At 34.8% G+C, this 21921-nt stretch overlaps 2 protein-coding genes across 4 annotated transcripts; one reads left to right on the forward strand and one right to left on the reverse strand.

Moving 5' to 3' along the window:
- The first annotated feature begins 1909 nt into the window (after positions 1 to 1909).
- LOC133187224 (probable cytochrome P450 CYP44) lies at positions 1910 to 9804 on the forward strand. Of its 3 annotated transcripts, none has more exons than XM_061322580.1 (10): positions 1910 to 1990; positions 6634 to 6873; positions 6997 to 7228; positions 7329 to 7519; positions 7656 to 7854; positions 8261 to 8426; positions 8611 to 8777; positions 8900 to 8978; positions 9117 to 9323; positions 9457 to 9804. In XM_061322580.1, exons 2-10 carry the CDS (start codon positions 6645 to 6647, stop codon positions 9562 to 9564), a joined length of 1578 nt encoding a protein of 525 aa, XP_061178564.1. In that variant the 5' UTR covers positions 1910 to 1990; positions 6634 to 6644; the 3' UTR covers positions 9565 to 9804. The 3 variants fall into 3 exon arrangements, with proteins under 3 accessions (XP_061178564.1, XP_061178565.1, XP_061178563.1); XM_061322581.1 differs by lacking the exon at positions 1910 to 1990 and adding an exon at positions 6032 to 6228; XM_061322579.1 differs by lacking the exon at positions 1910 to 1990 and adding an exon at positions 6032 to 6221.
- Positions 9805 to 12626: 2822 nt separating this feature from the next.
- Positions 12627 to 19518, reverse strand: LOC133187225 (monocarboxylate transporter 12-like). The gene is made up of 5 exons (XM_061322582.1): positions 19488 to 19518; positions 19081 to 19224; positions 15664 to 15807; positions 14106 to 14894; positions 12627 to 13554 (listed from the first exon to the last, which is right to left on the reverse strand). Exons 2-5 carry the CDS (start codon positions 19205 to 19207, stop codon positions 13436 to 13438), a joined length of 1179 nt encoding a protein of 392 aa, XP_061178566.1. The 5' UTR covers positions 19208 to 19224; positions 19488 to 19518; the 3' UTR covers positions 12627 to 13435.
- Positions 19519 to 21921: the final 2403 nt, after the last annotated feature.

Genomic DNA, 21921 nt, shown 5'->3' on the forward strand with positions numbered 1-21921 from the left:
AATGCTAACTTAACTGCACTTTTGAGGTAAGTACTCGAGCAACATGCAATTAAGCCAGGGTTTGTGGGTGAGAAAAACGAAAATGCATGTAAGCGTACACAAATTACATACGACACCTATATATACCTATATACATTCATCAGTGACTCGCTTTCCTGCCTCCTAAATCCCCTCTGAACTACATATTTCCATATTCTATTTTTACCTATATTACCTGGTGTATATATCACAGTAACCTGACAGAACCGGTCAGTCAAGGTCTTATACTCTAATTGTATCAACCGCGGTGAAAGGTTATATGTAGGAAAGTGCACATGTCCTCAGAGAACTGATTGGAGAATCGATAACATTAACGTCTAGTATTTTTATTGAACACATTTTTGCAGTAGAAATTATCTTTTATTATCAAAATATGCTTTTTGAGATAAGACATGAAGAGTTCAGAATCTATTCTAAAGACAAGCTTTGGGAGGGAGAGGGTTTAGTTACCACAGCTGGAGTACATCTGTACTGGGCGTACATTGATTCGGTTAATCTTAACAGTTATTGTCCCAGTGTAAACAAACCTTTAAAAGAGAAAACGAAGTGTGAATTATCGGTTAGAATAATACGAGCTCGTACAAACATTTAATTTAACACTATTACATTAACCAAGGCATTATGAATTCAGGAGGGGAGGGGGGGGGTCTTTCCATCTCAGACCAGCAGAGGAGCTACAGATTTAGTCGAAAACTTGGACATTATCTAGACAATCTGTCTGATTCTCAGAACAAAGAATTTCTATAAGTAGTTCATTCTCTTTGGATAAATCCGAAGTAAGTTTTTTAAAGAAAATCCTTGCGGGGGTGTTTAATTCCTTGTAAAAACCTTGTAACTGCTCGTTGATTTTAAAAGGTGTTGCGACAAGTAGTTATTTGTTTTGTCTGAATTCGAGTTCATTTAGACATTACAGGGTTTAGAAGGACATATTGTATTATGATAAAAAAGTTTCAAATGGTTTGTTTAAATTGGCCATTTGATTAAATATTTTACTGTCAAGGTAAATAGAATTTCAACAGTATGTAGCTATAAACAGATGAATACGTGAAGAAAGACCGTGTTTAAGTGCACATGCACTTTGAATACATGTACGAACGTTTGTGCTATTTTTCAATATGACTTTCCCCCCACAGATTAAGTTCACTTCATTTTTATAATAAATTATAGAATCAACTTTGTAGTCCTTATGACAATGATTGAAAAATGATATAACAACTCACGTCATGGCAGCTATTAAATCATATTTCTTTCTTTGCAAGGAGGGTTGACTAGATCTTACATGTATAACTAAATTGAGCAAGTCTCGGATTATGATCCCTACTTTTTCTATTATGCAGAGAGATTTTGTGAAATGAAAATGTCAATATTATGTACTAGTGGCTACATTGTACAAAAATCACATAACAAATAGACAACAAGAGTCGATTTCCGCAAGACTGCATGGGACACGAGAATACATGTATGTGACAAACTTATTTAATAATTTCTAGTTTATAAATGGTTTTGACTAAAAATAATAAACTACCTAATGATATCCTGTGTTACAAATTAATTTAGCGGCATTGTGCTTTAAGAAGATTTTCCTATATCACAAAAGTAAGTAATCAAGCGCAAATTTCAAAAAAAAACTTAAGAATATAAGCAGCCATAAAATAATTCAAAAGAAAATCTGGAAATCTTCAAAATTTGCAGTCGTTTTGACAGTTACCTGAATTTTTGACGCGACCTTGAGTACAGCCCTCTGAGTGAGATAGAAACAGGCATATTATCGCTGAGTGCAGGTCACGGTCATTTCTGCAGTGCATGAGGAGGTATATCTGCACTTAATAATGTGGCAATGTCAGGGAATAATGTTTCGAATGACTGTACCTAAATAATACGAAGTACCCTGTAAACTCTGGAAAGATTTGTAAATTGTTTGCAGTTATTTATTGCATTAGTTACTAAACAGGTAAGAAATGCATTTTGTTAATTTATATTGTAATTTCAATATTACGGGTATTTAGAAATCAGATTCATTTCAAAATTAAAATTTACTCATTGTTCTTTAAAACATTGCGAAATAAAACACACATAGATTTCAAAATCTATTATTTTGAAATTGAACTCTTCGAAATATTTCTAAAAGTAATTTCATAATAACTTTATACGACTTAAACGTAAAATTGCACTTTATGAACATAGTACATGTGAAATCGAACATTTTTCTTCGTTTATACCTAATTGCACGTATACACACTGCTACAAACTGCTCGTTTCTAAAAATAATTTTTTTTTAACATGTATGCCTCTCATGCATTTCATTCCGCACATTCCTAGATCCAGAGAGAGAGAGAGAGAGAGATTGAGATTTGACGTTTCTTCACTTATATAGCTATCTAAACGATATAATTTTTGTCAGGGAAATCATAAAAACAGTAAATGTCTTTAATAACGTCAGAGATCACTCTATAGCAGAGGCACAATTCTTGTTTATATTTACAATTATCTCCTTAAAATTCTAATGTGTACGTTCCTATTTTATTTTTTAATTAAATTTTTGAAAAGCAGACCACGGAACCCGAGATTCTGAGTTCTTGTTTACCGTGACCCAGATTTTTTTTTTATGGTTGTCTATACCGCGGTACATGGCCCGGATCATATCATCAGGAGTCACACACATGTATAATTATGTCTTAAATCAACAAAAGTATTATGAAGAAGAAAAAAGAAATATAGGTATATGTACGTCCCACAAATAAATTTTCTTTAATGTGAATTGTAGCTTTGGTTGCCATGTTAAAAGAATGGAAAAATGTAGAATCTATTAACTGCAACTTAGTCTGTCCAATATTCTTAAATATTAAATTTGATACAAATTTGAAGCAGGTAATGAAATTCTTAAAATTAAAAATCTTTGAAAAAAATATGCAAAAATATTTTAATTTCTTACAAATTATCATACAAGCAAGAATTTTAATCCTTATAGTTCTTTTAAGTTATACCTGAGATAAATTAAGCATGAAAAATTAAAACAATTTTTAGTATATCTCTCTTTGGGGCAATTAATTCTCATTCGACATTCTGCGAGGTTACTTTTGCTCAAAATTAACTTTCATATATATGTACATGTTTACACCTGTTCGATATTTTTTCTTGATTTCCGACTTTCCGTAATGAAAATGATTCCACAAAACTACCACATTATACAAATCTTTAATCATTCAAAAGGAGTTATATAACATTTTTCTTTCATTATTATTTCGTAAAATGTTTATATCAAGTGAAAGAGATCTACACAAATCCCAATTTATGCAAAATGTGTAGTAGTAAATATTTTTTTTTTATTTTGTTTCTTTTTTTAATTCTGGGGAAATGAATTGACATTTTTGATTTATGTATAAAAGAAGAGGTAGGTCGGCGAGATCCAGTTACTGCCCTAGAGGTGTGTTTTCAAGGACGTGCCATCTACTTAAATATCCTCATATCAAGATGGTACTTGTGTGAGTACACGTGTACTGGAATTGGATCAAAAAAGTGCACTCTGAATGGCCTCTTCTTTTAAAGCTTATTATAAAAAGCAATTAATGATTAATATTAATAAACAGGAATGATTTCCGCTTGATTATGAAAAAAAGAATGAAAATGTAAAAATACAGATACAGCCGATCTAGAAGGGTGACAAAACGGACAAAGCCCTATTCTTTACAATGTCTAACACATTTAATCAGCTGGATTTTTACAAAATATGCATCGGGGCTTGCATTCAAAAATACTCAATAACCTTTACTCAATAAAGTTTGAAGTTATTTATTACCACAATTTTCTTTTAAAAAGTGCATTTCAGAAAAGACCCCTTCTTCAAAGTAGACGTTCTAAATAATTATTCTTGTGCAGGTTAAAAATTCAAATTTAGTATTTATTTCAAAAACACCATATTTTCAGAGATGAAAAAAAGGAAAATCTCAATATCTCAAAAGGGTTTTTATTTCAACCTGGTATTTATTCCTTCATAGAGGACACACATTTGCTCTGAGTGACACGCTGCACGATGACTTGTCCTGATCAGAAAACAGGGATTCGTGTAATATTTAATCCCAACAAACGCAATTCACCAACATTATCTAACGGGGGACATCATTTACTGCGTCACCACCCTCTTTAGCGTAGTCAAGCTTCTTTGATTGCTTGCCTGATAGTACATATACATTGATTCACAAAAAGAGGCCCATGGTCCACAATGCTCACTTCTGATTTGCAATTATGGCGGCTTTCTGTCCAATTTTACAAATTTTAGTCTCATACTTGCACAGTTTCTCTCTTTTTGCGTAAAACTTTTTACTCTCTGATGTGGCTCTATCCTTACCCGGAGGAATGTGAGTTAAACAAATCAGAACCTACACTATATTAAGATGCTTGCATTTGAAAAGGAGTATACTTGTGACCCCGGTGTTCTTGAGAGAAAAAGTTAAGATTTTCCCTAAAAACGTGGCCACTTATTGTGTCGTTAGCCTAGCCACAGCACGGGAGCCATGATCTGAACAAACTGAAATCTAAACGATATTCCTATGCTTGCATAATATTATTGGTAATACATGTAGGACTAGCTGCGGTCCTGCTGTGATTGAGTAGATTACAATTATTACTTTCTTGGTCCTTTTTTCTCCATCTTAGACACTAAAGGCTATAATTGGAACAAAATTGAATTTACACCTCATGAGAATATTTAGTTATTCCTGTGACTAACTTCGGCACTGCCCTTGAAAAGATCTTTGTAAAAAAAAAAAACACTCCCTAGATAGCCTACACGCGTTCCTATGAAAATCTGTAATCCCCTCCTGTGGCCTACTCCTAACCCAAGCTGCCAAGATTCGAACAACTTTGAATAAACACTTCATGGGAATACTTGCAATTAATATGCCCCTGTCATGTGTTCTTGAAAGATTTTTCCTATAAACATCTATGTAAAATTTTCTGTTTTGCACCATCCTACCACCAAGCTTTGATTATACTTGAATCTGCACTAGAAAATAAGCTTTCAAATTATAAGTTTTGTCTTGTCAGTGCTAGTGGTCCTAGATAATAGTTTTAAGTGAACAAAACTTATTTTAATTTCTTAATTGTTTCCAAGCTGTTTGAAAAAAAAATGAACTCGCTTTGCCGAAGAATGCATTATAGCGAGTTGGTTGAAATCGGCTCAGTAATTCTAGGAAACAGGTCAAAAAAGTAAAGTAAACAATGGGCGGACGGACGAAGGACGACATTTGTTTAAAAACAAACTTTCTTGAGCTTTCAGCTCAGGTGAGCTAAAATCTTGTTAAAACCATGCACATCTTTGCACTGTGAATCTGGAAACCGTTAATAATTTCTCCGAAATGTAAACAACATTCCAACTTTGAAAGAAAAAACAAGTGTATCAACATTCTGAACGAATATATAAATTAGAAAAAAAAAAAACCAATCTCAAACACATCATTCAGTTTATTTACTATGGTTATGTCCCACAAATCGATGTGACGTTGTATTGGTAAGTTGTAGCTAGGCTAACTTTTTAATATTTATTAAAGATGTTAATTAGGAACATGTAAATTTTTGACAGACGGGACCTTGCATGCTTTTGATAAATGATTTTTTTCCCAGAAAGAAGTATTTTTCCTCCTGAAACAACGATTTATCAGAAGGGTGTTACAAGCTGACAGGGGGCTAATTTATTAATTCAAATCTAGACTAATGTAGGCATGAAAGTTCACAGAGTCAGTGCATGTGCACGCAGAATTTGACTTCAAACCATATTATAGACACCTTGCCTGCATTCGTAGAGACCTGATACGATAGTTCGCTGGTTATTTTTACCACGCTTAACTTGTAATAAATAAATAATTGGGCTCTTATCGTTAAGTGCGCGTGTACTTGTTTCCAGGGTCACGGAGACGTATAAGAACAGCCAACTCCATTCATGTCCTCAGTCTCCGGTTGTCGCTGCACAGTTACTTGTATATATACCGACCCAATGCTGTCATTTAAATTTACCAAGGATAGCTATAATTAGAAGTGTCGAGGTTTTATAACTTCGGTATTTAAAGGTGAACCGTAACGTGGTCATCGAAGATCCAAAAACGACATTCCTTGTGTAAAATTAATATTCTGGAAGATTAAAAATTTTATGCTGGTTTTCTGGATTTATATTAGATCAATTTTGACTGGTGAGAGGTAAAAATATTTATTTGATTTCTTTCTCTTTACAAAAAGTTCTGGCATAGTGGTAACTCTGTGAAAACTTTGGTCCTAAACTTTGAATGTCACTTATATCTATTCATACCATTTACAAATTGTGATTAAGTTATCATTTTTATATAAACCAGCTAAAAATTATATCCGTGCTGTTAATATTGTTTAGTATTTCTTTTATGTACATGTATGTTTTTTGTGATTTTTCCTTTCTTCTTAAAAAATCCAAACACGATGGAATTCTTAGGAATTTCGAAACAGAGTAATATAACTATTCTGGGGAAAAAAAACGTATAAAACTAAGCGTTTTGTTAAATACAGATTTACTTATTGAAAAACTTTGATCAAAAGAGGCAGTTTTTTAAAGTTTGTTTTCTATTTCAACAGCGATAAAAGTAATGGCGACAACAACTTATTCACGGCGTTTACTAAAGTTGAAACTGACTCGTCAGATGAGGCAGACAAGAGAAAGCATGACGGCGGCCAATGCCTCGATACCACTGGACGTTCTGTTTGAATCTCAGGCCCCTCCCGACACCAAAACTACGGGGCCAAAACCATTCAGTGAACTCCCGGGCCCCAAATCTTATCCACTTATTGGCGGAATTCGTCATTATTTTCCTGGAGGTAATTTTACATGTAAAAATTAACGCTTTAAGAATTTTGGGGGAACAAGTTATGTTTCCATTTTTATTTTGAAGATATTATTGGTTCTTATCAATCATTAAATACTGGGTATGCTTTTGATAGGGCGCTTTTACAAGAAGCAGTTCATGGAAATGCATAAAGAGTGCACTGAGGAGTATGGAAATATTTACAGGGAAACAGTACTTCCAGGACTTGAAATGGTACACATAAGTGATCCGAAAGACTTTGAAGAGGTTTTCCGAAGTGATGCAAAGCATCCAATACGCCAAGCTTTCTTCATGCTTGCACATTATAATAAAAAATACAACCATAATGTTCAAGGACTTTTAACCAGGTATTGTATCAGTGTTACTAGTGAAAAAATATTAACATTTTTCTGTTTTATTGCTCTCCGGGCTGACAAATATATTTATGCATGACCTTTTCACTTCTAGTCAAGGAGATGACTGGAGTGTAATAAGGAAAAAAGTACAACAAAAGATGCTCCGACCAAGAGCGGTGGCCTCTTACCTTCCAGAGCACTCTATAGTGGCAGACGAACTCTGGGATCACGTGATATCGTTACGCAATCATGAAAAGGAAGTGACGGATTTGCGACCGGAACTTGACAAATATGCAGCAGAATGTATGCAATATAGAAAAAAATTCAATACTTTAAGCAAATATAAAATGATTATTCAACATCTTTTTTCAGTAGATTTACTGGTATTAAAAATTAAATATTACTAATCAGTTACAAATATATTTGCTTCCTGTCGCAGGCGTCGGTGTCGTGTGTTTTAATAAGCGTCTCGGTGCCTTCAAAGACCTCTCTCCAGAAAGTGACGCCCAAAAGTTCATACAGGCTGTAGGTGTTGTAATGGACATTAGTCAAAAAGAGTTTAAACAGTTTCCATGGTATCGACTCTTTAAGACACCCTCTTTCAACAAGCTAATTGAAGCTCAGAGTTTCATTCGAGAGTAAGTATCAAAAAATAGTGTTGGGGGGGGGGGGGGTCGACGGATAAATTATTTGCAAATATTTAATAGATTTTTTTTTCAGAATTCTATTAGTGATTTTAATGACATTAACATAATTATGACTGTTGGCTAATTCTCTATTTACTGTCCTTTCTAATAAATCAGAGAAGGTGATGGCGAGATAAACAGTTTTTATGTAAACTTCGTATCTTGACCTCAAGCGCGGCGTAAACTAAAGCATAACCCTTTTGCACTGATCGTTTACGGAAATTGAACTTTCGCATTTGCCCTTAAAAAACCATCTTTGTTAACATGAGTGCTTAACCTTGCCGCTCATTAACCATATCATGAAGATAGCCTCAGGCGAATAAGATAACTTTAAAACCTTTTAGTATCTTTTTTTCAGCATTGCTGTAAAGTATTCTAGAGAGGCTTTGACTAAGATCGGGGATAATGCCTCATTTGATGGGGAACATGGAGACTTAATCCCCTATTTACTGTCCAAAACCTCGTTGTCTGAGAGAGAGGTCCTGACCGTCATCTGCGAATTCATTTTTGCGGGGGTGGATACAGTAAGTGCTAAATTCCAATGTCAGATAAACACATCTTGAATTTCCTTAAAGAATTAGTAAACATAAAACATGTATGCAAAGAATTCTCTGCACTTTTTGATTAGATTGATGATAATATAAGCCTTGATGTATATTTTTAAAATTCACTCTAAGTTTTTTGCTCATGAAACTATGTGTTCTTCAGACAAGTCATCATTTGTCCTTCGTCATGTATCTATTGGGAAGGCATCCAGAAATTCAGGAAAGGCTGTACCAGGAAATTAAGACCACTGTTGGTGACAGCGAAGAAATAACAGATTCACATATTGGAAAAATGTCATACCTGAAAGCTGTGACGAGGGAAACGCACAGGTAAAAAAGAATGAACATGGTTAAGGTTAATCTGTGGATTGTAACTTTTAAAATGTACGATAACTGATTTGTAATACTGCAAAATACTATAAACTTTAAACCATAAACGCCCTTTTTTACAGAATTTTACCGGTCGCCCCCGGAAATATCCGAACTTCCACGAAGGAAATCGTTCTGTCTGGATACAGAATCCCAGCTGGGGTAAGACAGGACTAGAATTATTAAACCGTTATGACCAACTTACAAATATTACTATAGCGAAAAGTGTACTTCTGAATATATAGCGAAAAAATGTACTTTTGAATATTTCGTCATTTTATTAGAAATTTTGATAAACAGGTACAAATTGCCATGCACCACGACTGGGTTTGCACACAAGACGAGCACTTTGAGGATGCCCAACAGTTCCTGCCAGAAAGATGGCTGAGATCTAACAAGACCAAGACTGATGCGCATCCCTTTGCCTCGGTTCCGTTCGGGTTTGGCCCTCGGGCGTGCATTGGTAGAAGATTTGCTGAGCAGGAGAGTCACGTCGCACTGATCAAGGTATCCGTCTTAATTTTTAATTCAATTTTATTTTATCATTTTTTTCTGGAAGGGGGTGGGGGAGAGATTGTCTGTTTACAGCTGTTTTCATATTCAGGAATCTAGATACTAATATTTGAAATCTATTTTTCAGCTGTTGAGAAATTACCACTTGGAATATACAGGCGAGGAACTGCAGAAAGATTGCAACATAACGTACACGCCCATGAACAATATGACTTTCCGGTTCCACGAGCGATGAAGTCATGTGACGCGTCATAACACCTACTCTTCCCTATGAGGTCCATATAGTACACATAAATGCTCCATATGGCAGGAAACAGAAACATCTTATCGAACACCAAAGAGAGGGGGTATAAACTAAAATATGGCTGGAGTGCGTACCAAAGTGCCCATGAATGAACAAAAGCGATTTAACAAGAAACATGACGAACAATATGTTATAACACTATAAATATATATACATGTACATGTGTGTAAATCTAGTTCTAGTTCTAATGCATTAGAAGCATTTGATATTTCATATTCATACGTTTGTTTGGAAAAAATTAAATGAAAATTTCCATCATTGACTTAAGAAATATATATATTTTAAGATTACTTCAATCACTGGTAACCTACCGGTATTTTCTATCCTTTTTCGCCCTGCAGTTTCAGTATACTTTTAAAAATATTTGGCACTTCTCTGAACCAACTGAACAAATTTTGAGTAAATCTGACGTGGAACATATTAAGGAGAGAGGAACAAAAACTGTGAATAGGTCTCTCTCCTGTTGAGCGTAGGAAAAATAAAAATCAAAAATTGCGTTTTAATAAAACAGTATGACTAGTATAATAAGCAGTAACTGGAAATTTTCTTTTCTTCCCCCCCCCCCCCAGATGATGTGTTCCAACCCAGGGCTGAATGGTTATTTATTCAAAATGCATCATATCAATGAAAGAAAACTTCTCTCCCTCTACACAGTTAAATAAACTGCTTGTATACTAATGAGCAATAAGCTGTTTCGCAAGTTACCTGTTTCATCGATCTAGGGTTGGGTTAAAGTGATCAAGTATTTAAACAGCATCTTTCCACACAACTTGAAGTGTTTGCCTATATAATTAGAATAAGCACTTAACCCTCTACCAAACATTTGCAATTCATGTTTCCTAGATACGGGTTTCATGCTCCAGGGCGGGGCTAAATTTAATTTTTTTTTTTAAACTGAAGATTTAAGAGAGACCTTTAGTGAGATCTGGTTTGATGCACAGAGTTGGGGGCTACGTTTTAAAATGCATAAAATTTTAAAAACTCCTGGACGTCCAGCAAACCAACTATTTAAATGTTTATACTGGGAAAGAAGTCTTCTATTAAAAGTGTTAAATTTCTATCCCCTACATCCGAGTGTGCTTATTTTAAAATGGAATAAATCTTTCAAAAGTTTCTGGTTTGATCCTGACATTTTTTGTAATATTGAATTATTTAAGATACAACAGCTATCAGAGGTGAATTGGAAGTATGTCGAGAAAATTATACTCAGGTGAATGCCCTTTGATCTTTTGCCTTACATACCACAAGCTTTTAAAAAATAAAAAAAGGCTATGTGACTTGCTGAGATTTTTGGCCTAAATGCGGTAACACGCAATAATGGAAAAAAAACGACGTCATGTGTGTGTTATGCTAATTTTTTTTATAGAATATTATGACAATAAGGTTGTTCAGTAGGTTTAAAGATTCATTTTTTAAGCTATCGTTTATCTGTAAGTCCAAATACTAGTTCATATGTTGACCCTGAAAGGGTTATACGATATCTGCTCTACTGCCTTACTTATCCGTTTATTCACAGATAACCTACAGACATGTACATATATAACTAATAATTAGGTAAATAATCATTTCGGTCTGTTGACTTTCCGTCAATTTAATGTCCTTTACAAATCAAACTAATTACAACACAGTTTTATTAGTACTATAATGTCCAGACGACTATGTACACGTATCTGCTAGTACATGAAAGTACTTCCTACATGACAGATTGTATGTAATGAACTCGCACCTTGCGTAATATCTACACAATGAAATATGTAATTATCTATATATTATACATATAAATCGGATTAAGGACATCGAGTATACGTGCAGAATTATTATATTACTGTACATGTACAGTGTGTATATAACCCCCCCCCCCATGAACGTAAGGTAAATGAAGATAAAACAAAAGCTAAGCAGTAAATTCTTCACAGTCAGTATGTTAAAATCTCCATTTTTAATCTTATTGAGGAGCAATGCTATCAAAAGTTGACTTTATATTATTCTTGTTTTAGGAGAAAGAAAGGTAATGTCTCGTAACCTTTCAAACTGAGTGATTATATGTAAATAGAGGACACAAAATTGATGTTTCCAAATGAATTTCAAGGAAAAGGCATTCAAAGAAGTATGTAATCACAGCTGACAAACAATCTACTTTGATATAAAATTTGAAAGTTTATAGTTCCCTTAATCATGCCAGCAGGAAGAACCTTTAAAGACCAAGGGTCGTGATTCGTTTTTTTTATTCACTTTTTTACATAGTGACTATTTACTCGCATTTTCATAATTTCTCATAAATTCAGTAAGCAAAGCAAATCGTGAACAGGGCAAAAACACAGACCCTTAGAAACAGCAGAGGTGGGATCAGGTGCCTAGGTGGATTAAGCTTCCCCTGTCACACCTACCGTACGCCCTATGTATCGATCAGGCATATGGAGCACTCCATTGTCAGATTTTTAGTATAAAGGCAATGACCTAGTAAATGGTATGAAACATGTCAGGCGAAATTCAATCCATCTATAGGTTGTATATATTTACAGACAAGGTCGTTATAACGACCGTACAATTTGCGAAAAGCTTATTATACTTCCAACGGGGTTGTTGAATCCTTCTAAAATCAATTTATTTGTCAGTAGTTTGTCTCGGGTTAAAAAAATTATCGTTTTCAGAGCATGCTCTTGTGTATTAAATTAGTTGCGAGACATAAAGACCATGTGCAATATTGCTCCACAGGTAAAGGAATCGAAATTGACGATGAAAAACTGAAGTCATCCCGTTTGTCATACACTTTAGTTATTAGTTGGCCATTATTGTCTATAGTCAGTAAAACAACTAAATATGAAGCAGATGTGGCGACTCTGTCGTGTCTTCAAAAGCGTATTCCTTGCTCTATTTTGTTTTTAAGAAGACTTTTTTTACATTTCAAATACTAGAGGAGACGCCAAACACACTATTTATTGTTGTGTAATGTTATACATTGTATTTACTTGATCATTTCTTCAAGAATGAAATAAACTTTGAAACTTTTTATTTCACTAAAGCCCCCACATAGGGTATGTTAGTACAATGAAAGTTTAACAATTGAACAAAGCAACATGTGAACAGTTAACATAATGAACTACAAAAAGATCTTTGATACTGCGTATTGTAGTCCCAATTTCAACTCAGAGCTGTCGTTCCTCTTACTGAAGAAACTTTTTGAAACTCGAACAAAAGTACAAAAATATGATACTCAGCATATCTTGACCTCGTCAGGTCGGAGTCACTTTTTTCACTAGCTAAATGACACCATTGTGCAATCGCAACTTCTCGGGGGGGGGGGGGGGTGTCTCCAGCAAGCTCGGAAAAGCTAGTCAAAATTACGCCAAATCAAAACTATGTTCTCAGAGTTCCCGACAGGGACAACGAGTCGGCTGACTCCGGCCAAAGAGATTCCTGCGAAGGAGACACAGCCAATGCCTATGTATATTTTTATTTAAAGCTTAGTTTATCACCGGAATGACTTTTTCGCTGGTCTCTTCATTCCTAGTTGGTGTTCCACTTTGGCTATATGGTCACAGCTGACGGTAAAAGATCAGTTCTGAGCATCAATATCCTTGGCATGCATTTACACGTAATTATTTTAACTAGTATTGTAATTCTATTGTTTGATTTATCGTCTAGATTCCAAATTTCGTTACTTCCAGTCAACTTTAAAACGCTGAAGATCACTTAAAAGTATTTCGCATCTCTTTCTAAAACAACACACTTTTTGGAGGCAAAGTATACTTAATTTATTGCTAAAATAATAATTTTTGCCTTCCGTTCGACTTAATTGTTCCTAAATTTTCCTGCTTGTTTTTGCTTCGGCTGCCACCATAAGTAACCCGGAAGTAAAAAATATTGCCCCAATGACTTGAAACGAGAGATTCCAGTTTGCTGTTAAGTCAGCCATCAATCCTGAAAAAAATAAAAATTTCAACTATTTCGTCTTTTTACACAATTTTCGCCTGCGTTTTTGGTGTCTGTATTTGATACAAATCTACAATAAATAACAATTTTTGTATTGCCTGTCATAGAATTCCCAACAAATTCCTATGCCTCGTATGGCTTTTTGCTGCACAAAGTTCATCAAATAAAACGGATGCTTAAAGAGGCTGGGGGGTTGTGGCCATTTTAGACTATATTGATCTCCTTTAGAAGAAGAGCTCCATATGAAGATATAGAAAATGATCAAATTTTAAAACTGAAATTTTTGAAATTTTTCTTTGCCAAATGATAGTTGACAGCTTAAGATATCATATCTAAAAAATTAAGTTAAATCTGGTGGTTAATTTGTGGTTAATTTGTTGACCCCCAGCCTCCTTAAATGAAAAGTGCTCAAAATTCTTGATAATGATTAAAATTCAAGTTGGTATAATTACATTTTTTGTAAGGCTGAAAGAGGTCTTGCTTATACCTGTATAATTTTTTTTGTTCCGATATAAGTAAATACCCCCAGTTGTGCTTACCAAGGCCGGGTACACACACCGCCACCAAAAGAGCCCCCATTACTATGGCCGTACTTAATGAGGCTCCCAAATTCTTCAAACCACAGCTTCTGACAAGAATGGGCGGCATGAAAACAAAAAAAGTTCCCGGAAGTGCGCCAGTAATGGCTGCGTACGCATAAAGAAGCCATAGTTTTTTCGTGAAAGTTACAACAACCGCTGCTACTCCGCCGACAAACATAACAGTGCTGTGTAGGATGGCGGGTGATATGTAATCTGCTAGCCCACCCATCATTATTTTGCATATAACTTCTACTGAGCTCAATATGACCATGGCAAGGACAGCAGAAGTGTCATCAAAACCTCTACTTTTTACAAAAGCTGGATACAAAAAGAAATGAGAAGCGTATCCAATCTGGGCCAAGGCTAGCGATGCACACTCAAGAGCAAATGAGAGATTTCGGAACAACGTAAAACGAGTTTTGAAGACTTTTCTCAGAAATTTTGTAAATGTGTTTATAGGAGGGATTCGATCAGACGTCATGGTTAGAGATACGTTAGGCCCCTTTAGCTGTTGAGGTTGTCTTATTAATGAACCAGCGACACAGTTATTTAATACAATCCCGCTTATGATTAGTAAGCAACCCTCCAGTCCATACTCATCGAATAGACTTCTGTAAAGGTATTGAAATATAAACATTCCCACACCACTTGCAGAGTTGAGGAGGCCACTTGCTAAGGCACGGCGCTTCTCAAAGTAGAAGTTCAGGACAGTAGCGCATGGTGAAATCAAAAGTCCATATCCCATCCCTAAAGAATGAGGGAAACGGTTCAAAGATGAAAAATGTTTATTTATTTCATTTTAGTATTTTATTTTATTTTCATTCTTTCTGGATACTTGGTTACATTATTAAACATAACATCGTTTTATCCGTAACAGTGCTGAAATATACATGACAATGACATGGTCCATATCCAGTGGCGGATTTAAGGGGTGCGCACCCGGCGCTCCTCCCCTAAAATAGTCAAAGTTAGCTGAAATTATAGTTTCGTTGAGAAAATGTAAAAATGTCTATTCTGTAGACCTCATTTTTGCCCTACAAATTCTCTAGAATCCAGGAGCTTCAGGGGACTCAACCCCCTGAGCCCACTGGGGGCCTCAAGGCGGCCCCAGACCCCTGCCTACTTTTTGTGCCCCCTCTAACTTCAATTCCTGGATCCACGCCTGATACCCAATGAAAAAAAAACGTCAGTAAGGCAACGAACTCGTTTTGAGACGGGTTCTTTGTTCTTGGATCCATTATAACCCACAATGAAAGAGATAGGTTCAATGACCTCCTATTTCAGTCCTTTATGAACGATAAATAACCATGCTTTCACCTCTATAATATTCGTATTTACTTTTTTTTTTTTTTTTTTTTTTAGAAAAAATGTAAATAAGTAGGCACCCATCAATTAACTAAAAATCAATCGAAAACATTTAAAATATTCGCGTATAGCAAGAACAGTAACTCATTTTTTTTCTTTTCTTGTCCAGTGTTCGAAACGAGTTATGCTTCTTGAAGCACTTCATACGTACCTGTTATTAGTGTGTAGGTCAGAAACATGACAGGTAATCTATTGACAAATACGCTGAAGAAAAGCCCAGAGGACTGAAATATCCCGCCGACAAGGAGCACCTTTCGGAACGTTGTCATTTCACCCAAGGTACATCCGAATAGTCCTTTAGTATAGAGAATACAAGCGTTATTGGAAATTTCGGTGCTTCTTTTTTTTTATCATTCAGAAAACTAAATTCATTGTTCGAATTTTTGGACGGAACCAAGCGTGTATTTTTTAATGTTCAATTTCTACTCTTTTTTTTTAAATTCCATTTTTTTAATGTTTGAATTATATTGACCTTTATTGAAGTGTGATATCGGAAAAAAGTAAAAGCTATTATATATGTAATCTTGTTGCTGCTAGTATCAAAATTTAAGATAGTCAGTTATGTCCACTTTACTAAAAAAAAACAGAATCCTCCCTAAGAACAGAGAAGCTCCTCTATGCTCCCAGGTTCTAAGTCCATTAAGGAAGCTCTTAACACTAAAGAAAAAAGAAAATTATAAGGCCGCGGTCTTGTATATAAAAGATGTACATGTACATACATTTACAGTAGTTCCTTTTCCACATAGGGTACCATATTTCCCCAGAAAAAAATGTTCAAAGACAATGAAGATTAGTAAACAGTTGTTTACTTACATTGGCAAATACATGTAAGTAATGTACTCAATTCCTTTATCTTCGTCTAATTTAATGCTATGAATACTGTAATGTATTACAAAATGAGCCTTTTACTGTAGATTCCCGTTAATTTTATTTTACATCTAAGGAAAGATCACTCTAAATGCCTAGAATTCCTTAAGCTCTTCTGTGCACGATATAGCACGTGTATTTCGTTTAATGGTCCATCTGTTCCATGAAATAAAATTTTGCTTTAATGATAATGATTTTCCGAAAGGAATATTTATAACTGAAATGCTAACAATTTCAGCATACCTTGCGGTGCAAAATTTAACAGAATTGGACTTTTAATCTGACAATTTTTATAGTGAAATTAATACACATTTAATATTCATTATTCCTAAAGAGTTACTTAGTATCTCTCTTATCAGAAGGTCAATGAATCGAAAAGCGGAGCCCTTTACCTGCTCAGGCTAATGTACATTGATCGATTGACATTATAGATTGTTCTTATCACAAATAATAATTTATATCACTCAAACTGTGATTTATTATGTACAGTAGTGTGACATGAATGAGTTCGCAAAATGACCGCCATTATGAACGTAAATAAAAAAAATCGCAAAAATTAAAACTGTTTTAATAAATCAAAGGAAGTAAATTTTCTTACTTGTAAGGCTCAGTATTTGATAATCTGCCATCGAGATCGAAGCACAGTGCGTATTCTCCTCGGAAGTCTGTATAGACTTTTTATATAATATAAAGGGAGGGTACTCCAAATGTCAGACACGATGCGTTTTAGGTCATGACTGTTTTGGATTTCATTTAAACGTTGGTTAATCTTGCATTTTAGAACTTTCCACACATTTTCTATTATATTTATATCAGGGTTTTTGTGCTGGCCACTGATGGGTGTTAATATTCTCTGCGAGAGCTCGTGCCGAAACATGACAAGGCGCATTATCATCTAGTAATATCCACTGCCTGTTAGCAAAATGTCTTGCAATAACTGGCTTAAAATTATCATTCAAAACAGAAATATACTTATCTGTATTCATATTACCATCCACTGGTACAAGTGTTCCAACTCGTACGTAATACACCCTCAAAACATCGCAGATGCTTTGCATGTTATCTCCCTGTCACCCATAATACCCAAGCAATTGGGACGCATTCTCTTTTTTATTCCAAGAATAATTTTTGTCTCAACACTAAAAATGACTGATTGGTTCTCAACAGTCCTATTTAATTTCCGCCCACAAAATGTAATCCTTCTCGCACGGTTAACACGAGATATTGTAATGGTCTTAGAAATGGGATCATGACATTTGTAACCATACTCAAACTATCCTTGACTTACTGTTCTCGTGGATACTTGGCAATGTGTTCTTTCATTAAATCTACTTATGAGATCTTTTAAAGTCTGTCTGTTATCCCCTTTCATATTTCGAAGAAGAATCCTGTCATCCCGCGCTGTTGTCTTTCTAGCACCCCCACTTCTCAGCATGTTATCTAGATATTCCCTCGGTCTAGTACCCATTTCAGAAATTTCTGAATTGTTCGGCAGTTACATTCTGAATTTTGTAACTTGAATTACCCGCAGATGATAAATTAATTATGATTTCTTTCTGGTCGGGTGTCATTTCTCCTCCGTGGGAAGGCACGTTTCCAGGCAGACGATAAAATTGTTTTTACCAAAGAAGAATAACTCAATAAAGATTAGATACGGTTAAAAGGATAAAAAATATTTGTTTCGGATATTATTGGATCGCGAATGCTCAAATATTAATGCAGAAATGCATATCTGAAATGAAGCAAGAACTGGAAGATGGAACAACGACGCCATTTTGCAAACTCATTCACGGCACACTACTGTAGATGGTAAAAACATCACTTGCCTGTGATGGAGATCATAGAGGCTTGTCTTCCGGATTTTGTTAAATGTAAAATAAATTAATAAAATTTTAAATCGTCTTTAAATACACTCAAAAGTTGTTAAAATAGAGATTCTGACACTTTCAGTCAAGAAAAACCACATCTATATATATAAACTCTACAAGGGACGAAAGCTCTCATCTTGGAAAAAAAATACCCCCACCCACTTAAGCGCCTATTTCTAGAGCATTAATTTATTTCGTTGCCATGGTTCTGTCCCCTACAGTGATGATTTTCCTAAATGTTGATGCGTTTGTCAGTCGTGAACACGCGTTTAATCACAGAAAACGGATACAATTTCTTCGATTTGGAGCTCATCTCTCTAAATCGAGCCCCTATGATGGAGATAAACGGAAAAAATGATCGATTCTGACGAACATACAATACTGATGTACGTAAATTAATATATGACAACACAGCAGGTGAATACAGAACAGTATTAAAAAATACATTGATACATTTTACGTCAGGGGATATGAACTTTTGTAGCATATATGACATATTGCTCAGAAGGAAAGCAGTAATGGTCCCACAAATTTTCCGCAAAAATTTCAAGTTTTTCCAGCAATGTAATGCTTATAGGGAATTTTATTAGCTTTTTAAGCAGGAGATAAAATAGACAAGAGCTGTCCTGGATCTTTATATGGTATAGCGCCCCAGACCCCTGTGGCTAAGTACAATTTGTCATCTATCATAAAGGCCCACCTTAAGATATCTAAATGAAGCGGTAGAGTATATAATTAAAAGGTAAACCTCAATCATATCAATGTTTGTCGCTAAATTCTTCACTCACAATAATAATAACTATCTCAAATACATAATGTAATTTGATCCTCACCAATGAAGCTCATTACTAGTGAAGTCACCGACCCCACCATGGCAGTGGTTCCTGCCCCACCGTCATAGACCTTCAATAGTTCCACTAACAACATTCCATAGGATTTCAGCAGACCAAACGCCAACATATTTATACAACAGCATGCTACAACAAATGTCGGTAACATTGACTTCACAAGCCTATAGTATATTTTTAAAAGTGAGAGGGACAAAAATACAGGAGCAAAAACACACATTCTTGATTTCAGTTATAAGTTATTATTCTGAAAACGTGGTCTATTTCCCCCCCCCCCCCCCCAAGCAGACAAACTTCGGTAAATTTACATGCAAAGAGAGGTTTGTCAAATAACTTTTCACTGTATACAGAATTATCTTTGTAAAATTATTATATGATTTTAAAATTTCAACCTGATAGTACAATCCAAGAATATCCGGTATCCATTTTCTAATACGAGTAGACACAATAAGTACATGTATGCATGGTCACGAACATGTGACAAACTCTAAGTAACATCAAAGACTCAGCACATTCAGTCAATATACCTGTGGGTACTCAATGTACCTTTGTAGGAAGTCTACCCTGGACTGTTAACCCATACAAAATTAAGGAATGTCCTTTTCATTATCGAAAAAAAACCTGGAAACATGTACATATAGAAATATTGTAATGTTAAACAAAGAAATATTATAATGTTAAACAAATGAATTTAAAAAAAACGTTTTTACTTTAATACATATACGTGACACTTAAATGTTAACAAATATTTTCATTATATGATTGAATAATTTATTTCCGTCTGATTAGCTGAGATCCAACATTGTAGAAAAAATACTACGTTATGTTCACCTACACGTGACCTTCCAGGTGAACACTATACAGTTATTGAATGGGTATGAGGGCACATATGATTTGTTGGACCTGAAGGTGAAAATGTTGCCCGAGGCCGCAGGCCAAGGGTAACATTTTCACCTTCAGGTCTAACAAATCATATGTTGCCCGAATCCCAGTCTATAACTGTTTTGTTATACCCTTCACTTCAGATAGACCACTGAAATGAAAACATTTGAACAGATTTAATCAATATATTAACAATTACTTTTTGTGGAAAATTTGGCTTTATCAATAAAAATGTTCCGATAGCAGAGAATGAAAAATTTAATCATAACATTATTATATCATAGAAATTATTTATCACTTAGCATAATTTTTCCGTAACTCTATCTTTCAAATAGCATACGACAACTCTTCGGCTATTTCCGTGACGTCGATATTGAACGACTACTAATTACTTGTGACGTGGCAGTGACGTTGCGGTCTTACAATTCTTATGTTGGGCTGACAAGCCGGTCAACAATGAAATTGTTAGACCGATGCAATGAACATTTCGTTTGTTGGACCTTTTATTAGAATAAATATATAGAAAAATATTAATAAGGGTATAAGAAAAGGATTTATTTTCTCTATATTGGTCTAAACCCCAGACTGATACAAAAAGCTTTGGAAAGTTATTTCACATAGAATCGGGGAGGGGGGCACAATTTTTTGTGACCATAAATTTTTATCTTTAACCTCTGTCGTAATTTTTAAAAAAAAAAACAAAAAAAAAAAAAACGTACATATTACAATCTATAACTTCCGTGATTTCATTTCGCTGTGTGTAAGACATCGAAATTTTTGGAAAATAATCCTGCGATACACTTGCCTAACATTTTTCCTGCTCAGATACACATATTGTTTTCAACGTTGGGGTATTGATTGTGACGTCACAATGCCGCTGCACGCGCACTAACCCTCCGGTGAATACGGCTTCAAATCCAGTGAATATGTAGTGTTATGAACCGTTTGCGTTTGTATAAATTATATAGGGGCTATTTATAGACTATATAATAATGTGATATAGCTACCTTTAAGATACAATATTCACCTCGCCTTTCGGGCTCGATGAATATTGTACTCCTCAGGTGTCTAAATAACCGTATTTACCTCAAAACAGCAATAATTGTAAAATGTAAGCTTACAACATTGCGAAAAAAAATCATTTATGTGATTTTTCAACGCATACATCTTGACTTTCCAATGAAGCCAAAGAGCCATTTGGCATAAAGAAATAAATAAGGCCACACCAATTTAATTTCTTGTTCGTCGGACATTTGATGAAAAAAAGTACGAGCGGGCAAGCGGTTAAATAATAATATTATTGCTTTTTTGTAGGCAAAATTTTTAGGCGGAGCGTGAAAAAATTTGAGCGGACAATTATATTTTTTTCTGTTTTGCACAGTAAGCAGATTTAAAATAAGAAAAATAGAGCGGAAATGGAATAGAAAATAGCACAGAATTTCCATGGTGCGGGGAATTGAAATTAATATTATTTGTATAGTTATGCTTAAATACGAGCGCGCGGGTCCGACGAACAAAATTTTATTGGTGTGGCCTAACTGCTCAACTGACCGATAGATACACATGTACATATATATAAATATGATAAAGATCAAGCTCCCATGGATTGTCACAAACGATGAATACATTGCTCCGGATGCTATATGTTAAATGGAATACTTCAGTTGATAGGTTAATGTACAATCTTATTTGGACCAAGTTTACTCTGTTACTGCATCTGGACAAGCGTATCATCGATGATTCATCAGACAGTGCATGTGACCAATGTTTCAAGGCACTCGTTATTCAAGCAATGGCATGCATATGTCTGACATAATCTAAATTTGAATCTGCACAATGCATTTTCTGTTGGCCAAATGACTAAAATTATTTTGATTTTTTTTTAAAATGCTAATTATTTACCACTTAACTTGTAGGGTTCATCCAGTCTGACTTACAGATTAG

The sequence above is a fragment of the Saccostrea echinata genome, unplaced genomic scaffold (assembly GCF_033153115.1).
Source record: "Saccostrea echinata isolate AGI-Se365-2 ecotype Australia unplaced genomic scaffold, CSIRO_AGI_Sech_v1 ptg000014l, whole genome shotgun sequence".
Taxonomy (NCBI): Eukaryota; Metazoa; Mollusca; class Bivalvia; order Ostreida; family Ostreidae; genus Saccostrea; species Saccostrea echinata.

What these genes read in the sequence shown, in the direction of transcription:
- LOC133187224 (XM_061322579.1), top strand. Translation starts at nt 6,182, where the DNA reads ATGCTGGTTTTCTGGATTTATATTAGATCAATTTTGACTG. An exon ending in TGACAAATATGCAGCAGAAT is followed by an intron (nt 7,520 to 7,655) that starts GTATGCAATATA and finishes TTCCTGTCGCAG; the next exon opens with GCGTCGGTGTCGTGTGTTTT. An exon ending in GATACAGAATCCCAGCTGGG is followed by an intron (nt 8,979 to 9,116) that starts GTAAGACAGGAC and finishes TTTGATAAACAG; the next exon opens with GTACAAATTGCCATGCACCA.
- LOC133187225 (XM_061322582.1), bottom strand. Translation starts at nt 19,207, where the DNA reads ATGTTGGCGTTTGGTCTGCTGAAATCCTATGGAATGTTGTTAGTGGAA. An exon ending in ACTAGTAATGAGCTTCATTG is followed by an intron (nt 15,808 to 19,080) that starts GTGAGGATCAAA and finishes TCTATACTAAAG; the next exon opens with GACTATTCGGATGTACCTTG. An exon ending in GACCTACACACTAATAACAG is followed by an intron (nt 14,895 to 15,663) that starts GTACGTATGAAG and finishes CTCATTCTTTAG; the next exon opens with GGATGGGATATGGACTTTTG.